Below are 23,613 nucleotides of genomic sequence, written 5' to 3' on the forward strand. Positions count from 1 at the left end.
CTACAGTGAAATAATGATAAGGTTACTTCAAGGACAGCTCCGAGCCAGAGGCCTGTAACGTGCATTTCACTAAACACAAGCGGGAGCTCACTGGAGGGCAGGGTGGAGGTGTTTTCTGTTTTCTGATGAAAGCTGGCTCTGTCCCGGTGCCAGAGGTGGCCGTGTGTTGGTTAGAAGGAGGCCAGTTAAGGACCTAGAATCAACCTATCTGCACGCTAGACACTCTGGTTCAAATGGCTCTGAGCCCTATGGGACTTAACATCTGAGGTCATCAGTCCCCTAGAACTTAGAACTACTTAAATCTAACTAACCTAAGGACATCACACACATCCATGCCCGAGGCAGGATTCGAACCTGCGACCGTAGCGGTCGCGCGGATCCAGACTGTAGCGCCTAGAACCGCTCGGCCACCCCGGCCGGCCAGACACTCTGGACCTACACCTGGTCTGGGGTGCCATTTCATATGACAGCAGTACTCTAGTGGTTATCCCACACACACTGACTGCAGATTTGTACGTCAGTCTGGTGAGTCTACCTGTCGTGCTGTCATTCATAAACAGTATTCCATGGGGTGTTTTGCAACAAGATAAGCCCCCCTCCCCCAACATGCCGCTTTTGCAACCCAACATGCTCTACAGAGTATCGACATGTTGCCTTGGTCTGCTCGATCACCAGATCTACCTCCCATCGAGCACATATGCGACATCATCGGACGACAACTTCAGCATCATCCAAAAACAGTATTAATCGTCCCTGTACTGACCGACCAAGTGGAACAGACGTGGAACTCTATCCCACAAAATGACATGCGGCGCCTGTACAACACAATGCATACACGCTTGCATGCTTGTAATTTACATTCTGGTGGTTACACCGATTATTAACGTACCCGCATTTAATATTTGCAGTGGTTTCTCTTGAGCTTACATTAAACAGTGACGTTATCTACACAAATGTATTCTCGAAATTTCATTACTGAACATTAATTTTTTTGGTGCTGCGATTTTTTTCGGTCAGTGTATTTATCGTAACTGTGGTAATATGCCAGGCTAAAGTAAGTGGTGATTTGTGACCACGGTTATCTCAAACACTGCTTGTAAGCGGACTCAAGTTTACTGGGAAGTTTCTGCTTCTACAGTTTCGTAAAGATTCATTCATTTCAGTTCGCGATGTTAATTATCATACACCCTTCGTACAGGGTGTTCCTGAAGGAATGGTCAGTACTCAGGAATATAACAGGAACGATAATTCAAAGCAGAAAAGTCTAGTAAACGTGGGCTCTAAAATGTGTTCCTTAAGAGCTGTTCATCTTCATTACCGTGAAACAAATCTCTTCTACAGCAAGCTCTTTGCATTCCATAATTTGAGAGGTGGTAATACGGACAAAACAAGCACAAAATGTCCAATAAACGTGGGCTCGAAAGTGCGTACCTGAAGAGCTGTGAACACTTGTTCATCTTCACTACTATGAAACGCATCTCATCTACTGAGAAAGTGCTCATAATATGCACATTATGGAGCCCATGTTTACTGGACATTATTCTATAATTTCGGCACACACTACCTCTTGCCAAAGTAGGGAAAGAAAAGAACTTGCAGTAGATGAGATCTGCGATACTGCAGTGTCCTTGTTGTTAAGAAGAGCGATATAATATTCCTGCAGACGTACATGTGTGCATGTCCGAAGGAACAGTACACCTTTCTTCTTAACAACACTGTCTCTGCAGTGTCGTATTTATCCGCCGATATCAGGCAGCGACTTTCAATTAAAATGTATTCACTTGTAAGGGAATTACATAATGTGTGTGGGAGTACAGGCTGTGACGCAGGAACGAGGGCGTATGGAAGTTTGGGTGTGGCCGTGAGTCCTGCACGGATACAAAAATGGTTCAAATGGCCCTGAGCACTATGGGACTTAACTTCTGAGGTCTTCAGTCCCCTAGAACGTAGAACTACTTAAACCTAACTAACCTAAGGACATCGCACACATCCATGCCCGAGGTAGGATTCGAACCTGCGACAGTAGCGATCCCGCGGCTTCAGACTGTAGCGCCTAGAACCGCTCGGCCACCCCGGCCGGCCGTGCACGGATAGCCGAAGCGGTTAAGGCGGCCACTAGCTTAAAGCGGAAATTCCGGTTTCGAGTCCCGGTCACTCACAAAATTTAATTGCCTTTTTCCCTTGCACAGTTGATGGTTTCATGTAATAGAAGAGATTTGTTTCACAGCATCAAAGAAGATGTCCTCATAGCTCTTAAAGGTAAGGCCGGCCGTGGTGGCCGAGCGGTTCTAGGCGCTACTGTCTGGAACCGCGCGACCGCTACGGTCGCAGGTTCTAATCCTGCCTCGGGCATGGATGTGTGTGATGTCCTAGGGTTAGTTAGTTTTAAGTAGTTCTAAGTTCTAGGGGACTGATGACCTCAGAAGTTAAGTCCCATAGTGCTCAGAGCCATTTTTAAAATTATGCATTTTCGAGCCCATTTTTACTAGGCATCTTTGCTTCTAACGATCGTTGCTGTCATATCCCTGTGTAGTGACAATCCTCCTGGGACACCCTATATACGTTTCTTATGGATTCATCTCTCTAATGTTTCAAATGGCTCTAAGCACTATGGGACTTAACATCTGAGGTCATCAGTCCCATCGACTTAGAACTAATTAAACCTAACTATCCTAAGGACATCACACACATCCATGCCCGAGGCAGGATTCGAATCTGCGACCGTAGCAGCAGCGTGGTTCCGGACTGAAGTGCCTAGAACCGCTCAGCCACAGCGGCCGGCGATTCATCTCTCCATTGATCTTGGTCATGCTGCATGTAATAAGACTTTTGATTTTAAAAGTAACTTAAAAAATGTACCTACACCAACAATGTAGCTTCTTCACAAACAATGACGGTCCAAAAACGCATACCAATAAATTCCAGATATACAGATATGTCGTGTCCTTGTAAGATCAGAGGATATCCGCAATTATCTTCGCTAGAACTCCCCTACGTCATTCGGCAAGAGCCACAGACATCTGCCGATATCTATTCAGACGTTTGTACGGAAAGAGCAGTTCCTTCGCATCTGTCATCTTCTCACAAACTGGGAATGCAAGCTACTAGTGCAGCAAAAGTGATGCAGCCCTACTAACGTTGGCATTCTGTGGGTGGACAACTGTGCTGTGATCCGTCCCATCGACATGCACGAGCCCTCTCTCGTGGCAAACAACATCAGGAGTAAAAAAAATTCAGGCGCCAGGAGGAGCGAAGGCAGAGAGAAGGAAGAGAGAGAGAGACTCGGCGACCCTGAACACGGCCCGGGCTGGGCGCCCGCCGCGCCGCGCCGCAGCCACCCACCAGTGCCCCGGTAGCCTTCCAGCATGCCGCTCTGCCGCCACAGCGCCGCCGCCGTCGCCGCTCTCCTCGCCGTCGCCGGTAAGGTTGCCTCCTCATCGCTAATTCGCTCTCCTCCGAGTACTTGCGCTACCGCTTCACCACTCTACCTCCGCACTGAAGACAATCGAGCGACATGGACCAACGACAGAACAGCGGTGGTAACAGGTTGACAAGTACTGCACGGAGCGATGTGGAACAGTGGCTAAGACACTACACCTACATCTACATTTATACTCCGCAAGCCACCCAACGGTGTGTGGCGGAGGGCACTTTACGTGCCACTGTCATTACCTCCCTTTTCTGTTCCAGTCGCGTATGGTTCGCGGGAAGAGCGACTGTCTGAAAGCCTCCGTGCGCGCTCGAATCTCTCTAATTTTACATTCGTGATCTCCTCGGGAGGTATAAGTAGGGGGAAGCAATATATTCGGTACCTCATCCAGAAACGCACCCTCTTGAAACCTGGCGAGCAAGCTACACCGCGATGCAGAGCGCCTCTCTTGCAGAGGCTGCCACTTGAGTTTATTAAAAATCTCCGTAACGCTATCACGGTTACCAAATAACCCTGTGACGAAACGCGCCGCTCTTCTTTGGATCTTCTCTATCTCCTCCGTCAACCCGATCTGGTACGGATCCCACACTGATGAGCAATACTCAAGTATAGGTCGAACGAGTGTTTTGTAAGCCACCTCCTTTGTTGATGGACTACATTTTCTAAGGACTCTCCCAATGAATCTCAACCTGGTACCCGCCTTACCAACAATTAATTTTATATGATCATTCCACTTCAAATCGTTCCGCAAGCATACTCCCAGATATTTTACAGAAGTAACTGCTACCAGTGTTTGTTCCGCTATCATATAATCATACAATAAAGGATCCTTCTTTCTATGTATTCGCAATACATTACATTTGTCTATGTTATGGGTCAGTTGCCACTCCCTGCACCAAGTGTCTATCTGCTGCAGATCTTCCTGCATTTCACTACAATTTTCTAATGCTGCAACTTCTCTGTATACGCTTCCTACCCCAGCAAAATGGTCCTTCCCCGATAGTCGGCCATTTGGCATATTTCTTCGCCTCTGAGGAACTAGATCTCAACGAGACATTGAACATCAGCCCCTGCGTGGCAAATACTCTTTCACTGCAGCTCCTGGTCTAGTTAGTTGAAAAACGAAAGAAAGTAGTTATCATCGTTGCCTCTAGATCAGGGGGGTCCCGGGTTCGATTCCTGGCCACGTTGGAGGTTTTTTTTTTTTTTTTTTTTTTTTTTTTTTGGCTCGAGTACTTGGTGTTTGTGTTGTCCTAACACTCCCATCTCATCTTCATAACAAAGATGTTGAAGTCACCGAAGAGGCGTCAAATAGAAAGACTAGAGCAGATGTGGTCTCCTGGACAATGATGCCATACGATCATTTCGATTTTTTCTCTTACATAAAGTATGGAATATAAAGTATGCGGAAATTACCCAAATAGCATTTCCTTGGAGGGCTGTATAATACAGCTAATATGGGGCATTTTCCTGAACACTAACTTCCTGGTGGTGTGGAAAGTGTGTAGCAACTAGCGAGCGGCAACTCATACGGAGAATCGAGGTCCGTTTCCTAATTAGTTAGTAGTTATAGGATCCTGTCTCGTAAGTGTCAACCGCTTTGCTAACGATTTGGCTGGTCTGATTCTATTTTTGTACCCATTACTGATCATAAAAATGTGAAACATCCCACTACAACGATTCAACGCTGCCTGCATCTCACCTGTCAATGGTGACTAAGATGTGAAACAGTGAAACATTATCGTGTGAATCACTATCGTGAGTGCTTGTGTAGTGTAGTGCCATGCTAGTGTGTTGAGGATGATTATAGAACTGAAAGAAAGGAACGGGATTAAAATCAGTAGCAGAAGGAAGCCACCTCTTCCCGTACAACGCCACTGAGATAAATGTCAACATCCGTCAGATGGATCACCATTACCGTCATACTCTGCCACTGGATGAGACATTGCGGAGAGGTCTGAGACATTAGTCAAGATGCTGTTGTACATTTTTGTTATCAGAAGCGATAAGTTACTGCTTTTCCCTCTGGAGGGCGAAATACTAGTGCTGAAAACTTCTCCCATCCCCAGAATTCGAACAGCTACATCTGAAACTATCACTAGCATAGTATTATGCATGCATTGTATTAGTTTCGTTTTCTTTCTCATCCCCTATTTTTCGTAATATTTTCTCTGCTTCAGTTGTTAATGTTCCATGACATATTACTTTGTATCATGAGTGATATAGTCATTATCCAGAAAATTATCAGATGCTACTCATGAAGTTGTCTTGCAGTCACGGTGTTCGCAAAATGTTTATAATTAAAATAGAAATCTAGACAAATAAACTGTTGGGTGTAATGCCTCCGCGGTACAAAGATACTGGCAGTCACCGAGCGGGATGGAGAAGTGGTTAAAACTGTGGACTTACAATGATGTGCCAATGCCTCGTGACCACTGTCTATTGTGACATTGGATGCCGTGAGGTGGAGTTGCAGGCGCGTGCCGCAATAAGAAAACTGTGCAAGCGGTGGAGGAACGAATAAGGAATTATTGCAGCTACGATACGGTCCACGAGTGGGGGAAATCCACATGACATAAGCAACTTTGACAAGGGCAGATTGTTATATCCCGGCGCCCGGGAAAGTGGCTCTCGGAAACGGTAAAGCTGATAGCAGCTTCACGAGCCACTGATTATCGATGGAAAATGTTTGGAGAACGGTGGAATCACGAATAGGCGGCAAGGTGTTGGACGTCACAGCCTCATCACACAACGTTGAGGTTGGACGTTAGCCAGCTGTGTGATTCATTCGAGGTCGTGGCTAGCGCGGCGCTGCTGCCACTTGCCGATCACTGATGCAGTGACGTTCATTGGCACTTGCTCACGATTTGCATGCTGTTCGTGACTCGAATAACGCTGTCTGTTACGTCCTAGAACACAACCGTTCTCAATCAGCTCTTTATGTAATGCTGCATAAATTAAATAGACATCATAAAAATAATTTTAAAGTGAGTTTCGCTGTTACTCGCAGGTGCTGATATATCTCATTAAGAGATCATGAGACTGAAAAGGAAAGTTGTAACGCCTATCAATTTTATCCTAAGGTTTCCGTATTTGCTACTTACACTGAGGTTACAGAAGTCGGGATAGGGATATGAACATATACAGATGGCGGTAGTGTTGCATACATAAGGTATAAAAGGGCAATACATTGGCGGAGCTCTCATTCGTACTCAGATGAGTCATTTTAAAAGGTTTCTAACGTGATTATGGACGAACGACAGGAATTAACAGACTGTGAACGCGGAATGGTTGTTGGACTTAGACACATGAGACATTACATTTCGAAAATCGTTATGGAATTCGATATTCCGAGACCACAGTGTCAAGAGTGTGGCGAGAACACCAAATATCAGGCATTGCCTCTCTCCATGGACAACGCAGTGGCCGACGGCTTGTACTAAACGACTGAGAGCAGAGGCGTTTGCGTTGAGTTGTCAGTGCTAACAGACGAGCAACACTGCGTGAAATAACTACAGAAATCAGTGTGGGACATATGACGAACGTATTAGTTACGACGGTGCGATGAAATTTGGCAGCAGACGAACGACGCGAGTGCCTTTTGCTAACAACACAAAATCGCCTGCAGCTTCTCTCCTGGGCTCGTCGCCATATTGATTGGACCCTAGAGGACTGGAAAACCGTGTCCTGGTCAGATGAGTCCCGATTGCAGTTGGCAAGAGCTGATGGTAGGGTTCTAGTGTGGTGCAGACCCACGAAGCCATGGACCCATGTTGTCAATAAGGCACTGTGCAAGCTGGTGGTGGCTCAGTAATGGTGTGGGCTGTGGTTTCATGGAATGGACTGGGTGCTCTGGTCCAACTGAACTACCTGGAGGCCATCTGCAGCCGTCCATCGATTTCATGTTCCCAAACAACGATGGGATTTTGATGATAATGCGCCATGTCCCTCGGTCACATGTTCGCGATTGGTTTGAAGAACAGTCTGGACAATTCGAGCGAATTATTTGGTCATCAACATCGTCCGACGTATATCTCACCGAACATTTATGGGACACAATCGAGAGGTCAGTTCATGCACAAAATCCTGCACCGGCAACAGTTTCACAATTATGGACAATTATGGACAATTATGGACGGCTTCTGCAGGGGATTTCCAGCGATTTGTTGAGTCCGACCCAGGTCGAGTTGCTGCACTACACCGGGCAAAAGGGGGTCCCACACGATATTAGGAGGTATCCCTTGACTTGTGTCACCTCAGTGTACAGTGAGACCGCAAGTGGGAAGTTTAGCAGCAAAGTCCACTGTTGACTAATGGAAGAGACGAGCTCTGCAGTACAGTAGCATTATAGGCTTTTTCGTGAAAGTAGTGAAACTACAACAAAGTTTTAATGCCCACTTTGTGCTTAACTCCCATGGTGCCTTCGATTACCACAGGTCCCCACGAAATCCCAGGCGAATGTCTGCTAAACTTCGTACTTCCCCAGAAGTCTTGAGCCCGCGGCGCTGTGCAACTGGATGATGGCGTATCCGGACACGGCCATCGATGTACTGTAACAAGAGACGAGACTCATCCGACCAGCCGACACGTTTCCACTAATCCACGGTCCAGTCTCGATGATCCCACGCCCACTGAAGTCGTAATTGGCAGTGCCGTGGCGTGAAGATGGGAACACGTAGGTGCTATTTGCTAAGGATCCCCGTATTCAAAAATGTGACCTGAAGGGTGTACTCCGAAAATAGTTGTACAAATACTAGCATTTTACTATGCCGTCCGATCTGCTACAGATAGCCACTTATCCTGCTTTACGTAGCGGGCAAGTTTCCAATCTCCCATGATCGATAATGAGTCGTGGGCGTGGAACACCTTGTGACGTAGTCGTGGTTTCTCTATCGATCAACCACTTTCCCGTGAACAGTCGACGAGCTTGGCTGTTACCGAGGAGGTCGTTCCAAATCGACGCTTGTCACTGTCACCATGTCAGCGGATTTCCCCATGTGCTTCTCGTATCTTCTCTATAATGATTCCCCATTAGTCGTTAACTCCGCTTATGTACCTTACTTCCCGCGTCACGTAGCCGCAACGCGACGCGGTGACATTGTATCTCACCGTGGGCAGCGGTCATAATGTTTCGGCTCATCAGTCTGCATGCTTTTTTCCCACCAGGCATCACACGAGAAAAGTAAGAAAGGTGACAGCTGCCGAAGACGTCATTAGACACGGAACTCAGTAACACACTTTCTGTTTTTTTAATGGAATTGTTTATTTCTTCGATAGAACCGCGCCCACGTTCACCTTAATCGTTTTAGGTAACGTTGCTGCGCGAGAATCTGTCGGCCAAGTCTGTTAATACAATGAAAGACATTGCTACAGCTTGACAGGTGTGCTCGATTTTCTGGAGGTGAAGATGGTTTTGGATGAAATAGCTGCTAACCAGTTGTTGTTGTCCAGTGTCGAACTGGTGAGAGATTTTCTGTTGCCCATTTATCCGCTGTCATAACACACTATAATAGGCGGTAACCCCTAGAAGCAGCAAATTGTAGCCTTCGGCAGCTAACTCTCAAAGCGGCATTTTTCTTCCCCCCGTCTTGGTACTCACAGTACACGCCACGCGTCGAGCATCCACGATCCGAGCACGCAGCTCGTGGTCTAGCGGCTAGCATTACTGCCTTTGGATCACGGGATCCCGGGTTCGATTCCTGGCCGGGTCGGGGATTTTCTCCGCCCTGGAACTGAGTGTTTCTGTTGTCCACATTATCATTCGGGTAGTGGCGAGACTGGAAATAGAAAGATTGGAATCTGTACGGGCGCTGATAACCACGTTGTTGAGCGTCCCATAAACCAACATCACCATCATCATCCACTATCCGACCGTCACCATATGCGTTGATATCGACTGTCACACCTAGGGCAAGCACAAGATCAGGTTCAAATGGTTCAAATGGCTCTGAGCACTATGGGACTCAACTGCTGTGGTCATAAGTCCCCTAGAACTTAGAACTACTTAAACCTAACTAACCTAAGGACAGCACACAACACCCAGCCATCACGAGGCAGAGAAAAGATCAGGTGACACTCTGGTTACGTGAGATACTGAACTACTCCGTTCTGTGTGATGTCGAGAGCATTTACTGCCCTACGGACACAGCAGCAGTAACTAATTGCTCATGTGTGTACGACGAAATACTCGCACAGTAAAAGTTATAAACACGGCACTGTCAAGGCTTTCGTGCATAGTTCTATTCCTCCCTGGATCCCTGCACTACTTCCCCCCCCCCCTCTCTCTCTCCTTCACCCCCTCCCTCCTTGCAGCGAATTTTTGTTAAGAGCCGGAACATCGGAAACCACAGTTACGACCAGGGTAATGACAGTATTACAGGGGGGAGGCGCGCTAGTAACTGCTGTAATCGCCGACTACAGTTACTGATAATACGCTTTTCTTTACATTTAAACATTCTTGGTATACACTGATGAGCCAAAACATTATGACCACCTGCTAAAAAGCGCGTTTTTCCACCTCTGGAACGCAATTCAGCAATGATTCTGCGTGCCATGGACTTGACAAGTACTTGACAGGTTTCCAGTGGTTTGTGGCACCAGATGGCTACGCGCAGGCCACACACTTCCCGTAACTCACGGCCGGTTGGTTTGTGGGCGCGCAGCTGGCGCAACATAGCGTCCCAGTTGAGCTTCAGCACTTGCGGATGAGCCGAATTTGATGGGCAAGACATCAACATGAGTTCACTGTCACGCTCTTCAAACCATTGCAGTACGATTCTGGCCTCGTAACACGGACATTTATCCTGCTGGGTGATGCCATCGTTGTTTGGGAAGACATCAAGCTTAAGAGGTAACCGGTGGTTCCCAATAATGTTCACGTAGTCCACAGCTGTCGTCGTACCTTCGATTACTACCACAGGTACCACGGAAGCCCAGTTGAATGCCCCCCATAACGTTCTGCAGCTCCCACTTGCCTTCGTCCGAGGCGCGCTGCATGTCTCGAGCAGTCGTTCGCCCGGATGACAGCGTCTTTGCACAACGACCATCGACCTGATTTAACAATAATTGGGATTCATGCGAACGGACAACAATATTCCACTGATACGCGGTCCAACATCGTGGAACACGTAGACATCCTCTACTGCGGAACACCGCGTTCAACACAGACACTGTGCGCTGAACGGTGTGCTCCAAAACACCTGTGCCTGCGCCAGCACTGTACTCTGACGTCATATCTGCCACAAATCTCCGCCTTTCCTGCCTTAGAGAGCGGGCCAGCCTCCGATCCTTGAGTTCTTTGATGAGGTGTGGGCGTCCAGATTCTTGTCTCCTACTGTTAGTCTCAGCATTTTTCAACGACTTTCCACGGATGCTGACGATAGTAGCACGTGAACAGCCGACCAGCTTCGCCGTTTCCGAGATGCTCGCTCCCAGGCAGTGGGCCTCAATGACTTGGCCTTTGTCAAACTCGCCGAAGTCGGCGGATTTCCGCGTTTGCGCCACTTATCGTCCCTAGAAAGATTCCCCATTCGTCTCTTCTCCGCTCATATGCTTCTGTTATCGCGTCACGTGCCCCTAGCACCACCAGACAGCATACAACCGCGAGATGGGCAGTGGTCATGTCTCGGCTCATCATTGTATATTTTATCTATAGTTTCAGTTGCATGCATGCTTCATACTTTCAAAATGCACAGTTAACCCAGGGACATTTAACACGTTAACGTCCGTTAGTTTCGCATACGCCAGTTTGGAAGGCCATAGTGACTGGTCGGCTACATGCTACGCTCCTGTAACTTCCCAGCAACAGCGATTAATGGAAAGGGCGCATCCCACTGCGAGGTCCATCCCCTCTCTCGCTTCAGCTCTAGAAAGAGAACGAAGGCAGTACAGCTGTTGAAGGCAGTTGATAATCGTGTAGCATCTACGATTCTCTGGCCGTGCTAAAGAGACGCGTTTTATTCTTTCGCTCGCTAAAGGGCTCAAAGTGTTCAGTTATAAACCAAGGTACATGTTTTAACGTTTCATAGTGTTCTAGTACTTATTATTATTTATTCACTTTAGTTTCAGTGAATAGGTACATTTTTAATGATTTTAGATTAGTTTCTGGGTAAGTGTGATGTTGAGTTGCTGAAGCAATATGGACGAAGTAGCGGGCACCGCAAAAGATACAGACATATCAGATTGTAAATGTGTGCTCGAAAGTCTGTGGACACATTCATTTGGAGGACTTAATTTGGAGAGGAAAAGTGACTTGATCAAAGAGGGACAGCCTACACCAAATCTTATGCATTCAAATACAGTAACTAAAAATTATGTCAGACATTTTCAAGAATCTTGGCACTCCTCTTACAAATGGCTATGTGGTTGAAAATAGACAAAAATCGTACTGTTGCCTTCGTATTTCGTATCTAGAGAAAGTCAGTATCTCACCTCCTATGATCTCAATGTATCAGTACCCGAAGCATCAAAACAAATGAAATTAATTTTAATCGTTCCTGCAGCCAGTGCTTCGACAGAAAGACCGTTTTCGGCGTTGAATAGAATCAAAACTTATCTTCGTAATAAGCATCCGCAAACCAGATTTCCTCACCTTGCTTTGTTGTCCGTTGAAAAACGATTGGCCGGCCGGTGTGACCGTGCGGTTCTAGGCGCTTCCGTCTGGAACCGCGTGACCGCTGCGGTCGCAGGTTCGAATCCTGCCTCGGGCATGGATGTGTGTGATGTCCTTAGGTTAGTTAGGTTTAAGTAGTTCTAAGTTCTAGGGGACTTATGACCTCAGATGTTAAGTCCCATAGTGCTCAGACCCATTTGAACCAAAAACGACTGCTCAAAACCGTTGAACAACAAGCATCATCCTACGACTCCGTGACTGGAGTTTTCGACTGACCTTAAATATAAATAAAATTTTGAGTACTAAAACTTTTAATATCATCCTTGTTCAAGTAGATACAATGACTGGTATTTTCCGAGTATCCGGTATCGCTCATAAACTTTAGGAGGTTTGGCCTTGTGCTTTAATTGACAACACACGGCATTATTTGGTGTCATATTCGGGCGTGAAGCGACGCAGTAATGAATAATCGTAAACAATAATATAACAATAATTACACAACAATACTGTGACTTGGATAATCGTAAACAAAAACATCATAAAAATAACAATGACAATAATAATTATAATAATTAGAACAACAGTACTGTTATTTTTAACAATTTTTTAAAAGCGATTACAGCTACGAATACCTCACGCCTCGCCACTGCTTTATTACTAAGGATAGATACAGCTTCCGGCCGTGATCTCGATTCCAAATTAACAGCAGTTGTGGAGGATAATGGTATCACGCAATTTCGCCGGTGAAACGCAAGAAAAACCAGCGAAATACCCCGCCCCGACCGCAGACAGCACATGAGATGTACTGTACTTCATTCTGTTTGGCGCCTGGCCGTGCTACTTTACGGCCAGGTTGCGCAAAGATGAGAAAAAACAGCCACCCAACGAGGACAAGGAGACTGTACTTACGCTGCGGTTGGGTGTCAAGGTTCACAGGCTACACTCTCTCTCTCTCTCTCTCTCTCTCTCTCACTCACTCCCACCTCTCTCCACCCCCCCCCCCCCCTCTGTACCTCATACCCTCACACTCTCTCCATCCCATTCTCTCTGCTTGCCTTCCTGTTTGTGTTCCTCTTCACAATGTCTATGTGAAAATTTGAAAGCGGCACGATATACGTGTTTACGAGAGAATTTTAATATTTTGTGCATACAGCGTGACTTAATGTAAATACGTGTCATATATCTTTGGCCTCATTTCACATTCAGAAATTGTTTAAACGTTGTCATAAATGTACACAAATAGATCTCATTGCTCACTCCAAGTGTCAGCAAAAGCGTCGTTATACTAAATCAAACATCTGTAAGGAAGTGCGACAATGTTTTCATCGGTTAACGGATAGTGATTAACTTTTACAAATGCTTTTATATCTCTTTCACTCCCCATTTGCATCCTTCTGTGCCGGGTCTACGCTCCAGCGTACCAATGCTTCGCAACTAAGGTTTCTGTCTGTCGTTTGTTTCCGTGTATTGTCAAATCTGCCGCGGCACAGCCTACTTATGAGTCGCCATTGAGACTACCGAAATCACGTACTTCCTGTCATTCTATTCGCTGTATGACTCATTTCTTATCTTTAATTCAAGTTTAAGTAACTTTAAAAAGGATTAAATAACTGCAGTATGATTTTTTCACCAAAGTAAGGTCTTTACCTGCAACTTATCGGCTTAATTGCTATTTATTCGGCCGGGCGGTGTGGCCGAGCTGTTCTAGGTGCTTCAGTCTGGAACCGCGCGATCGCTACGGTCGCAGGTTCGAATCCTGCCTCGGGCATGGATGTGTGTGATGTCCTTAGGTTAGTTAGGTTTAAGTAGTTCTATGTTCTAGGGGCCTGATGACCTCCCATAGTGCTCAGAGCCATTTTCCTATTTATTCTTCCACATTGAATATTTACACTGCAGGATCATTTCCATGGAATTGTTACATAATAACTGTAGTACTCGTGCAACTCTCATTTTTGTTTGGTTTCTTGGAATGGTATTTAAATATCGACCACAATAGGTATTACTTTACTCTTTTCCGCTAATGCTAATGAGATGGAAGATTTTCGTTCTGTTTTTACATTTTGCTATGAAATTGTTCATTTAATGATTAAAATTTTTGGGTGTGTTGTACGGCGTCATTGTATAAAACACTTAGAAATATAAACAGGCGTTTTGGCCGTGTTGCAATGCCTTCCTCAGGGCAAGAGCTTTCCCTGAGGATGGTCTTCATAATGCGGCCGAAACGTCTGTTTAATGGTTTATATTTTAAAGTTAACTTTGAGGTTCGCCGATGACATTGTAATTCTGCCAGAGACAGCAAAGGACTTGGAAGAGCAGCTGAACGGAATGGACAGTGTCTTGAAAGGAGGGTATAAGATGAACATCAACAAAAGCAAAACGAGGATAATGGAATGTAGTCGAATTAAGTCGGGCGATGCTGCGGGAATTAGATTAGGAAATGAGATACTTAAAGTAGTAAAGGAGTTTTGCTATTTGGGGAGCAAAATAACTAATGATGGTTGAGGTAGAGAGGATATAAAATGTAGACTGGCAATGGCAAGGAAAGCGTTTCTGAAGAAGAGAAATTTGTTAACATCGAGTATAGATTTAAGTGTCAGGAAGTAGTTTTTGAAAGTATTTGTATGGAGTGTAGCCATGTATGGAAGTGAAACATGGACGATAAATAGTTTAGACAAGAAGAGAATAGAAGCTTTCGAAATGTGGTGCTACAGAAAAATGCTGAAGATTAGATGGGTAGATCACATAACTAATGAGGAGGTATTGAATAGAATTGGGGAGAAGAGGAGTTTGTGGCACAACTTGACTAGAAGAAGGGATCGGTTGGTAGGACACCAATTTAGCACTGCAGGGCTGCGTGGAGGGTAACAATCGTAGAGGGAGACCAAGAGATGAATACACTAAGCAGATTCAGAAGGATGTAGGCTGCAGTAGGTGCTGGGAGATGAAGAGGCTTGCACAGGATAGAGTAGCATGGAGAGCTGCATCAAACCAATCTCAGGACTGAAGACCACAACAACAACATTTTAAAGTATTTTGTACAATCACGCGGTACGACACCCAGAAAAATTTTAACCATCTTGACACCTGCCGCGGAAGCATTTAATGTTTACATTACGAGTGTTACAATACTAATAACTTAGAGATTTGATTTACAATTTTAGTACATATTTTTACCGAAAATTCCTGTTTTTATCCGAAAATATAATGGATTTAACATTAAATGACTAATTTAAAATTCATTCCATTTTCCATCGAAATTACTTCGTATTTATTTTGAATATTGTGTATGCAGGATGTCCTCTTATCATGACTGTCCGAAATAACTTTTTGGGCAGAAGCAAAATAAAAAGCATGTGTCACGCAAACAACATTTAGCTACCATGGGGGCTTCAAACAGCATGCCTGCCTTTCTTGTAACTTTGTTCGTTACGAAAATATGAACAGTGCAATCCTCGTTAGGATAATTGCATTATGAGATCACTAGTACAGATTCGTATAGTGTGACCAGCTTTCGTAATACACGCCCCGTATATCTACATAGATCATAAGTTACCTGCGCCAGAAATATCCAACAATTTAATCAAGTTCTTGATGCTTCGCAGTTTAATCGGGGGCAGTTAATAATATATGGGTACCACAAAGATAAATTCACCAGAGGTCTCAAAGTTGATCGGTAATTCAGTATGGTTGCTTCTCTTAGTCGTATGTTTGGACCTCGCACGGTGTACTAAACTCTGTTCCAAAAGTCAATTATTCACCTCGATATATTTAAATAAGTGCACAACTGAATCTTAGTTGACTAGTTAAAAATTCGGCTCTTCATATTAGTTTATGTTAATTCACACTGAATCACTCCCCCTTACCTTAGTTTTCTAAAACTGTGCTGTGATTCTTCATTCACGTAAACATGGCGTTATTAAAAGGGTAACACGAAACTGACTTTGAATCTCCTGTTCTAGCATACAGTACAAGTATCCGGGGTGATGTAAGTCGTTCATATTCTGGAGTTGGCAGTAAACAAATGTAAAAAAAAAAGAAGGGAAAACGTACTACATACTTGGGTAATGGATCTTTCATTAGTGGTTGATGTTACACACTGGAACTCCACGGAGATTCGACAGACATATTGTGTTAACTGGAAGTTCTTGCACAACCAAATGAACACCTAAGTTCTGACACTGAAACTTCTGCTAATCTCACTTCGTTCCGAGTTTTCTACACTCCATTGTCAAGACTCAGCTGCTAGCCATTTCTACCATTGTACAAACCAACTTACTAAACCGGGAGCCAAACACCGCTGCCTAGAAATTCAGTGTAAGGCCCAGAATACCTCATGTTATACTTGTCACTGCATGCATTCCGAGCCGCGAACGTCGGCTGCTTTTCAAATCCTTGGGAATGCGATATCTGTTGCCATCCCTGGATCTACGATATTTCCAAACCGCGAAAAAACCTTGTTAGTGGCGCCCCCCGCCCCTTAAGCGCTTGAGATAGGACGTCAAAAATTTAAAGAAAAAGCAATTTTTCAAAAATATGTTCATTTTGCAGCGTACATCTCTGAAGAGTTTGACACATAAAATATATACGTTCGAGGAAATGTAAGATATGTTTTTTGGTCTGAAGTGTGCCAAAGTACAGTGCCACGCCTCTCCACACAGCATTCTCCTACTGCACTTCACGGTATTTCGCTCTGGGGAATTCAAACGTGTATATTTTGTAACGGAAGTCCTGTGTTGTCTCTGCTGTTCCCAGTCGGCCGGTTTGACATCCTACCTCCCTCAAAAAAGAACTCACAATTAATACTGGGTGGAATTTTTTGTGACCGACAGAATAAGAACTCTTCAGAAAATCTGCACTCTTTACTGCCTATTAGCTAAAACGTTCTGTTTTGTGTGACATAAAATTAAATACAGGAAACATAAAACCAGTAAAGACAAGAGAGAAGCAAGACAGTACACATTTCTTTAATCCTTAGGCCCCACTATTTTTTTCTCTCTAATCTTGCTACAGCTTTATACGGCGTGCTTTCTTTTCTGAGAAAGAATCTGTTACCTCATCAAAGTTCGTCAAACGTTCTGTTACATGAAAAATCAAAATGTCGTTGCCTAATAATGAAAAAGTGTTAATACGAATAGTACCCTAGACTGGTGTGGTTTCTCGATCTGATTACGTATATTTTGTCACTGTCTGCTAGGTAAAACGAAATAGGCCTTTCTAATATTCCAGCAGTCGTAACACACGCTAAATAAGCGAGACTATTTGGTCATTTTTTTATCTACCTCATTTACGTAAATAACACGACGCAATATAATTCACGAATTACCAATATCAAATGCCTATTGAGCCTACTGCAAGTAAAAAGTTTTACGTTAGGAAATAGTTTCGCATTTCATACATATGTGAAACATATGAGATCGAAAAGTCATAGCACGAAATTTTTATATAAATTTGGAACCGTCATATTCCTCCATATAATTTGCGTGATGTCCACATTTCTTCTCCTTCCTCGTTCTAACAATAAATCTTGTCATCACTAATTCTGTAACTATTCCTGCTATTGTCAAAACTTCGGTTAGGCGTTATTACGTGTTCGTACAACGTGTTTTCCGCACTATTTAGAGACTAGAACTTCAGCGGCTGCCATGCTAACCGGGGATTGTAGAACTGTCCCTTAATAGTGCAGCAATCTGGCAAAAATTTTCTGTCAAAATTTCATTTTCTTGGATACACCGAAAAAGATAATATGTAATCTTTCTCACCTGTTATTCTTGTTAGTCAGTTATTTCCATGCAGGTAGTATGAATCTATGGATTTCGCTAATAATTATAATAACACTGATCATTCGCATACCCTATCACTCACATAAACAAACAGCGATTGGCATTCAACTGGTCGGGTTTATTCGGCTCAGCTCCCCTTTCCCCTGGCAGGGGCATCACGTACACTATGCACGCATTCAAAAATCAACTTATGATTCATTCAGAAATAAACTCAAAATCTGTTCAAAAATATTCAAAAACCACAAGGATGCGTTTCAAAATCATAAGAATAATCGATAGACCGACATGCGCTGGATGCTAGGCGCTTTGTGGAAGAAGGTTGTTGTTTTTCCCTTTCAAGAATATGAATTTGGCAACCCCTGAAATTGCCGCCCGGGGCAAATACCCTGGTTTGCCCCCCACCCCCTAGATCCGGGCCTGTCTGCTGCTACAGTCTCCTTTCTTGCAGTAAAAAGTCTCTCACAAGGGAAGGCCGCCAATTGTGAAATTCAAATTCGATGCATACTGCGCATAATAAAAGCTCATGGCCAAAGGTGTAATGTGGCAAAGCACCAAGATGCACTTCTCAGCCGTTGTCGAGAAAATCGACAGTTAAAAGAACACGTTGCGGTGAAATAATCTCTACGATTAATAAGTTTCTACAGCGTCGTGGCGCAGCGGTAAGCGCTCGGGTTCGTAATCCGAAGGTCGCCGGATCGAATCTCGCGCTATGCAACATTGTTTTATTATTAGTTTTTTGTAATTCGTATATATATATATATATATATATATATATATATATATATATATATTATTAATGAATTGCTTATGCATGTTGGTGAAGGCGGATCGCTCTCCAATTGTACCGCCTCCATTTTTCCGTTTGTTTAACAGGGTGTACCAAAGCTCTCACGTCCGCATTGATTTTCGACGATGTTATAAGTTGCGCTAGGGACCGCATCTACCTTCTTTCGAAGTTAGCAGGCAACTACGCTGTTATGCGGCGGCTCGTTTCGGCCCATTCAACATCTGTCCTTCAAGTGTAACGAGCGAGTAACGGAGTTTATATTTCATACCTGCCACAGCAAATTTGTGTTCGTGGGGTTTCTATTCTAATTCGAACGTTTGACTTACGCTATACGAATTCGTTTCGGAATATCGTTTCTACGTCTTCCGTTAACTATACGTGGTTAACATTATGAAGACAATTAATAACATTCGTGAAATAAAGCTTTGTTTGCGGAAAACATAATGATGTTCGAAGTCGCCAGTTTTTCCACAACAAACGACTTTCAACAACTTATTATATGCATAATTGTTGCAACTGATTGCCGGGAATTTTATGTATATGTGTGTGTGTTTGTATATATATACACACATTTGAATTACAAAAAACAAACACTTAAAAAAAAAAGGACTGTCAATTTTCTCGACAACGGCTGATAAGTGCATCTTGGTGCTTTGCCACATTACACCTCTGGCCATGAGCTTTTATTATGCGCAGTATGAATCGAATCTGAATTTCACAATTGGCGGCCTCCCCTTGTCAGTGTTACAGTCACCACAATAGCAATTTATCACTTAAATTTCCGAGGAAGACCTCCATCCCTACCATCAGCACTATCGCTGCTATATATGTTTTCTCAAGTAACCTCATAATCTTACAGGTATCTTCTCAAAGCACACGACGATTCAAGAAAGGAGTGTAACTTTCCGAAACGACTGCCGCACATTGGTTTAAATCCCTTACAATGAAGTGGGCGTAATTCTTCTCATGTCAGCCGTAATAATGGCCTCACGTGTAGCCGTTCAGGACTGGTGGGAGTACACTATTCGAGGAATAAAGAGGGCAGCAGTGATATCGAACACACGCGGGCATACTAACGACGAACAAGTGATTGCCATTGTTCCCTTTCCACGAACTTTAAATGAGTTTCACAATACTCTGCATAGACAATGGATGCAGATAACAATCGAGCACGGTCACTCCCTTATTAAACCTTATGTAGTGTTGTTGTGAGAGTTCTATTTCCGTTCTAAATGAGCATATGCGGTATTGCAGCTTCAGTGCAGGCTATGTGTTCTCTTTTTTTGTATTGTTCTCATGGGGGGGGGGGGGGGGGGGAAAGAGGAGAGACATATATCTGGAAACTTTGCTGCCCACAAAGTATGCCATTATTTTCAAGGATTGTCCATTTCTGCAATGAATAAACCATTTGAATAGTAGTATTACATACTATGGTTTCATTTCTTGTTGATTTATTATTGAAAACGTAATTCATTTATTTTCCTAGTGCGGCTGGACCCCGTCCATATCTAATTCTGCATGGAATTTGTGAAGGAATTTTTTCCTCTTGTTCACCGTAGATATCTGGAGTTGAAATGTAATCTCAGTGACTGGGAAATGTCACATGCTTTATGCTCTGCAACAGGAAAACAGAAAATAACTGTTGTTCTCTATCTACGATGATGTGCTATCCGACAAAAACATGTAATAATAAGGTTGCTAGGTCTCGACAAAATACTAGACATTTGAGAAGTTGTGCAAGTATTTCGAAATACATGAGACTGTAAAGACGTGCCAATTATGGGACCTTAAAACGTATTCTTTCCCTGAATAAACGATTAGTGAGCAATAACTGCAAGACAGAACGCGTTGAATTGGAACAAATTCAGTAGTTTCAGTCGCGGGTAAGGCTGCGCTTCGTTGGTGGGGCACTGAGAAATGGCAATTGGTCACTAAGAGAAATGCTTGTAAAACACTCGTGTGTTAATGTAAGATCATCGAATGTGGTGAATGTATCAGATTGGAATAACTAAAGACATCGAGCAATGAAAATTGTAGGGATCCCCTAGACGAATCATTTGTGCACAATACTCCAGAAGTGTAGCTGGATGTGTTCAGAATGCACACAAGGTATTAAGAGATTCTACGGCCAGTCGTGGGAAACATTGGTACAGAAACCTCAAAATTCTCATTAACAAACCCAAGAAAATGTTGTCATCAGGGAACGAGTTGAGATATTAGTGATCAATTAAAGGAGTATTGACTACGAACCACTATTAAAAAATTGTGGTTCATGTAATATTCTTCACTGAGAGTCGGCTGAAGCCAACTCAGCCAATGATGAACAACCAGACAAAGTGAAAATGCCAAAGCAACGGCCAGTATGTCTCATCGACGTCAAAGAGCGCAACATCAGCATGTGAGTGGTACCAAAGGGGGCAAAATGATTGACCAACAGGAAATAAGTTTATCATGCATAATGCTGCGACGCAACCACTGGGAGGAAGCGAGCAGTCTCGCGTACAGCGGAAATTCATTTTGTTTGGACTAAATAGAACCATAGGTCATCCGGATTATGGAATATCTGGATAATCCAAAAATTCCGAAACTTTAATCTGAAGTCAACTTGGCTAGGACAGTTAGATTTTGATTTCATTTATAAAATTTTGCTCAGCCACAGTATGCTGTGAAAGGTTTCCACCAGTTGCTGACATCCGCCGTATTTTGTATCAGCCTTCACACTGTCATACTGTCGTTTTTCACTGCGAATGATTTTGCTTGATTGCTTCTGTGTTTTCAAGAAGTTCATCCAATTCTCTTGGGATTTATGGCTACTAAAATTTTTTCCATGCACTGATTCGTTGGTCAATAGCTTGGTCACATGTGTGGTTCCACCAACGGTGTTTTCGTGTGCGTGGTGCTTGTGCTAGTTTCATGGCCTCTCGACGTCATTTTAATTTTGTGTAATATTTGTATCTGGTTTAAAGTAACGTATTCTGGATCTGGTCTAACAATTTTGTTCTTCTGGAGCTTTTTCTTGGGCAAAAGACGAATCCTGATCTGTAGTAGATGGTGATCTGAGTCGAAGTAGCCTTTACGGGTGTCTATGTTCAAAATTTCTTTTTATGAGTCTTTCTGGACTATTACGTGGTCGATTTGTAGTTCTTGCCTTCCGCTGCGGAATTTCCATGTGGTAAGTTTTCGTGCTGGTTTCTTGAATTTTGTTGACATAATGGCGAGGTCGTGGCTTTTGCGAAATTCTATCAGATGTTTTCCGTTTTTGTTGGTGTCCTTGTGTAGAGTATGTTTTCCTGTGATATGTCTGTATATCTTTTCTTGTCCGAGTTTAGCGTTGAAGTCTCCCATTACTATTTTGACTCTATGTGCAGGAATTTTTCCGATAGTTTCTTCCATTATCGTCCAGAAGTCATCAATTTCGTCCGGGTTTTTCCTTTTGTAGTCATTAGTCGGTGCATGTGCGTTGATTATTGTGTAGGATTTATTGGCTTGTTTCACTGTGATGGTGCTGATTCTTTCGTTTGGTGACGAAAAGTCGATTATGCTGTCCGTGAGGACCTATGTACTGCAAATCCTGTGCCAGAAAGCCTTAATCCGATGCTCACGACGATCCCAGTCTATTGACTGGGGCCCGGGGTAATGAGATATTTCTCGTTGTACCATCATGATGTTTAGTAGTTGGATGTATGGCATGCTGCCGAGGTTGGTTGAGGCCGCCACTGACATGTGGAGCAGACGCCTTTTGTAGCAGCCCACTGTGGGAACAGACGATACTAGTAGTTTTGGTCCGCCCCGAGTATTTCATTTCCTCGGTACCACCTATATCTAGGAGGCATTCCCCTATCCGCCACCTGGGGAGGTGCTCGGTTGCGGGTCTACTAACCGCCCCGATATATATGTATATAATTCCCGGCAATAAATTGCAACAATTATGCATATAATAAGTTGTTGAAAGTCGTTTGTCGTGGAAAAATAAAACTTGAAATAAAACACAATATCACAAATAATATTCAAGTGGATACAATTTATTTATAAGTTCAGTATACACTCGCACATAATTAACAATTAGTGACCAGAAGTAGCTGGAGTATCGCACGAACCAGAGTGATAGTTATCATGGAAACATGGAAAGCAGAAAACAGCACGACATCGAGCAAATCTGATAAACGATGCGTTTTTACAAGAACAATTGTTTTTTAAATTATCTGTTGGGAAACACACCTCACTGACATTCTGAAAAATTGTTCTATCGTTCGTCAGGTTTGATGCATACCACGCGTATCGTATCATATCGGCAAAAATCGGAGAAGACAATTGGTGGTGGACGATGGATTGGATTTATTTCAAGTATATATATATATATATATATATATATATATATATATATATATATATATATGTGTGTGTGTGTGTGTGTGTGTGTGTGTGTGTGTGTGTACATTTGAATTACAAAAAAAAAAATAATAATAATAAATGTTGCATGGCGCGAGATTCGATCCGGCGACCTTCGTATTTCGAACCCGAGCGCTTACCGCTGCGCCACGACGCTGTAGAAAATTATGAAGCGTAGAGAGTATTTCATCGCAACGGTTTCTTTTAACTGTCAATTTTCTCGACAACGGCTGAGAAGTGCATCTTGATGCTTTGCCACATTACACCTCTGGCCATGAGCTTTTATTATGCACAGTATGAATCGAATCTGAATTTCACAATTGGCAGCCTCCCCTTGTTAGTTTATGAAATCCCTTCTTACAAGCTATTTAGCTTTTAGGCAAAAACTAGTTTTTCGCGCATCTCAATATTTATGACATCATCTCTCCTGAACTATCTGTCATATAATGTAACCTAACCTCATTTTGAAGGTACATTCAGTGATAGATATTGTTACATGACCAATAGATTGTCACCCCACAGAGTCAAAGGAGACGTCAAAACGACAGTACCTTTATTTAACTGGCTTCTTTATTCCAGCCCTTAGCCGTAGTATGTCAGGAACAGTTTGGTGAAG

The 23,613-nt window shown here is 43.5% G+C and overlaps 1 protein-coding gene across 1 annotated transcript in view; it reads left to right on the forward strand.

Annotated features, from left to right (window-relative positions):
* The first annotated feature begins 3,282 nt into the window (after window positions 1-3,282).
* The window catches only part of LOC126262741 (ejaculatory bulb-specific protein 3-like), a 50,688-nt gene continuing 30,357 nt past the window's right edge, over window positions 3,283-23,613 (forward strand). The window contains exon 1 of the mRNA XM_049959549.1: window positions 3,283-3,420. Coding sequence (XP_049815506.1) covers window positions 3,366-3,420 — 55 coding nt within the window. The 5' untranslated portion in view covers window positions 3,283-3,365. The remainder of the gene's footprint in view (window positions 3,421-23,613) is intronic.

This window comes from Schistocerca nitens, chromosome 6 (genome assembly GCF_023898315.1).
Source record: "Schistocerca nitens isolate TAMUIC-IGC-003100 chromosome 6, iqSchNite1.1, whole genome shotgun sequence".
In the NCBI taxonomy this organism is placed as follows: Eukaryota; Metazoa; Arthropoda; class Insecta; order Orthoptera; family Acrididae; genus Schistocerca; species Schistocerca nitens.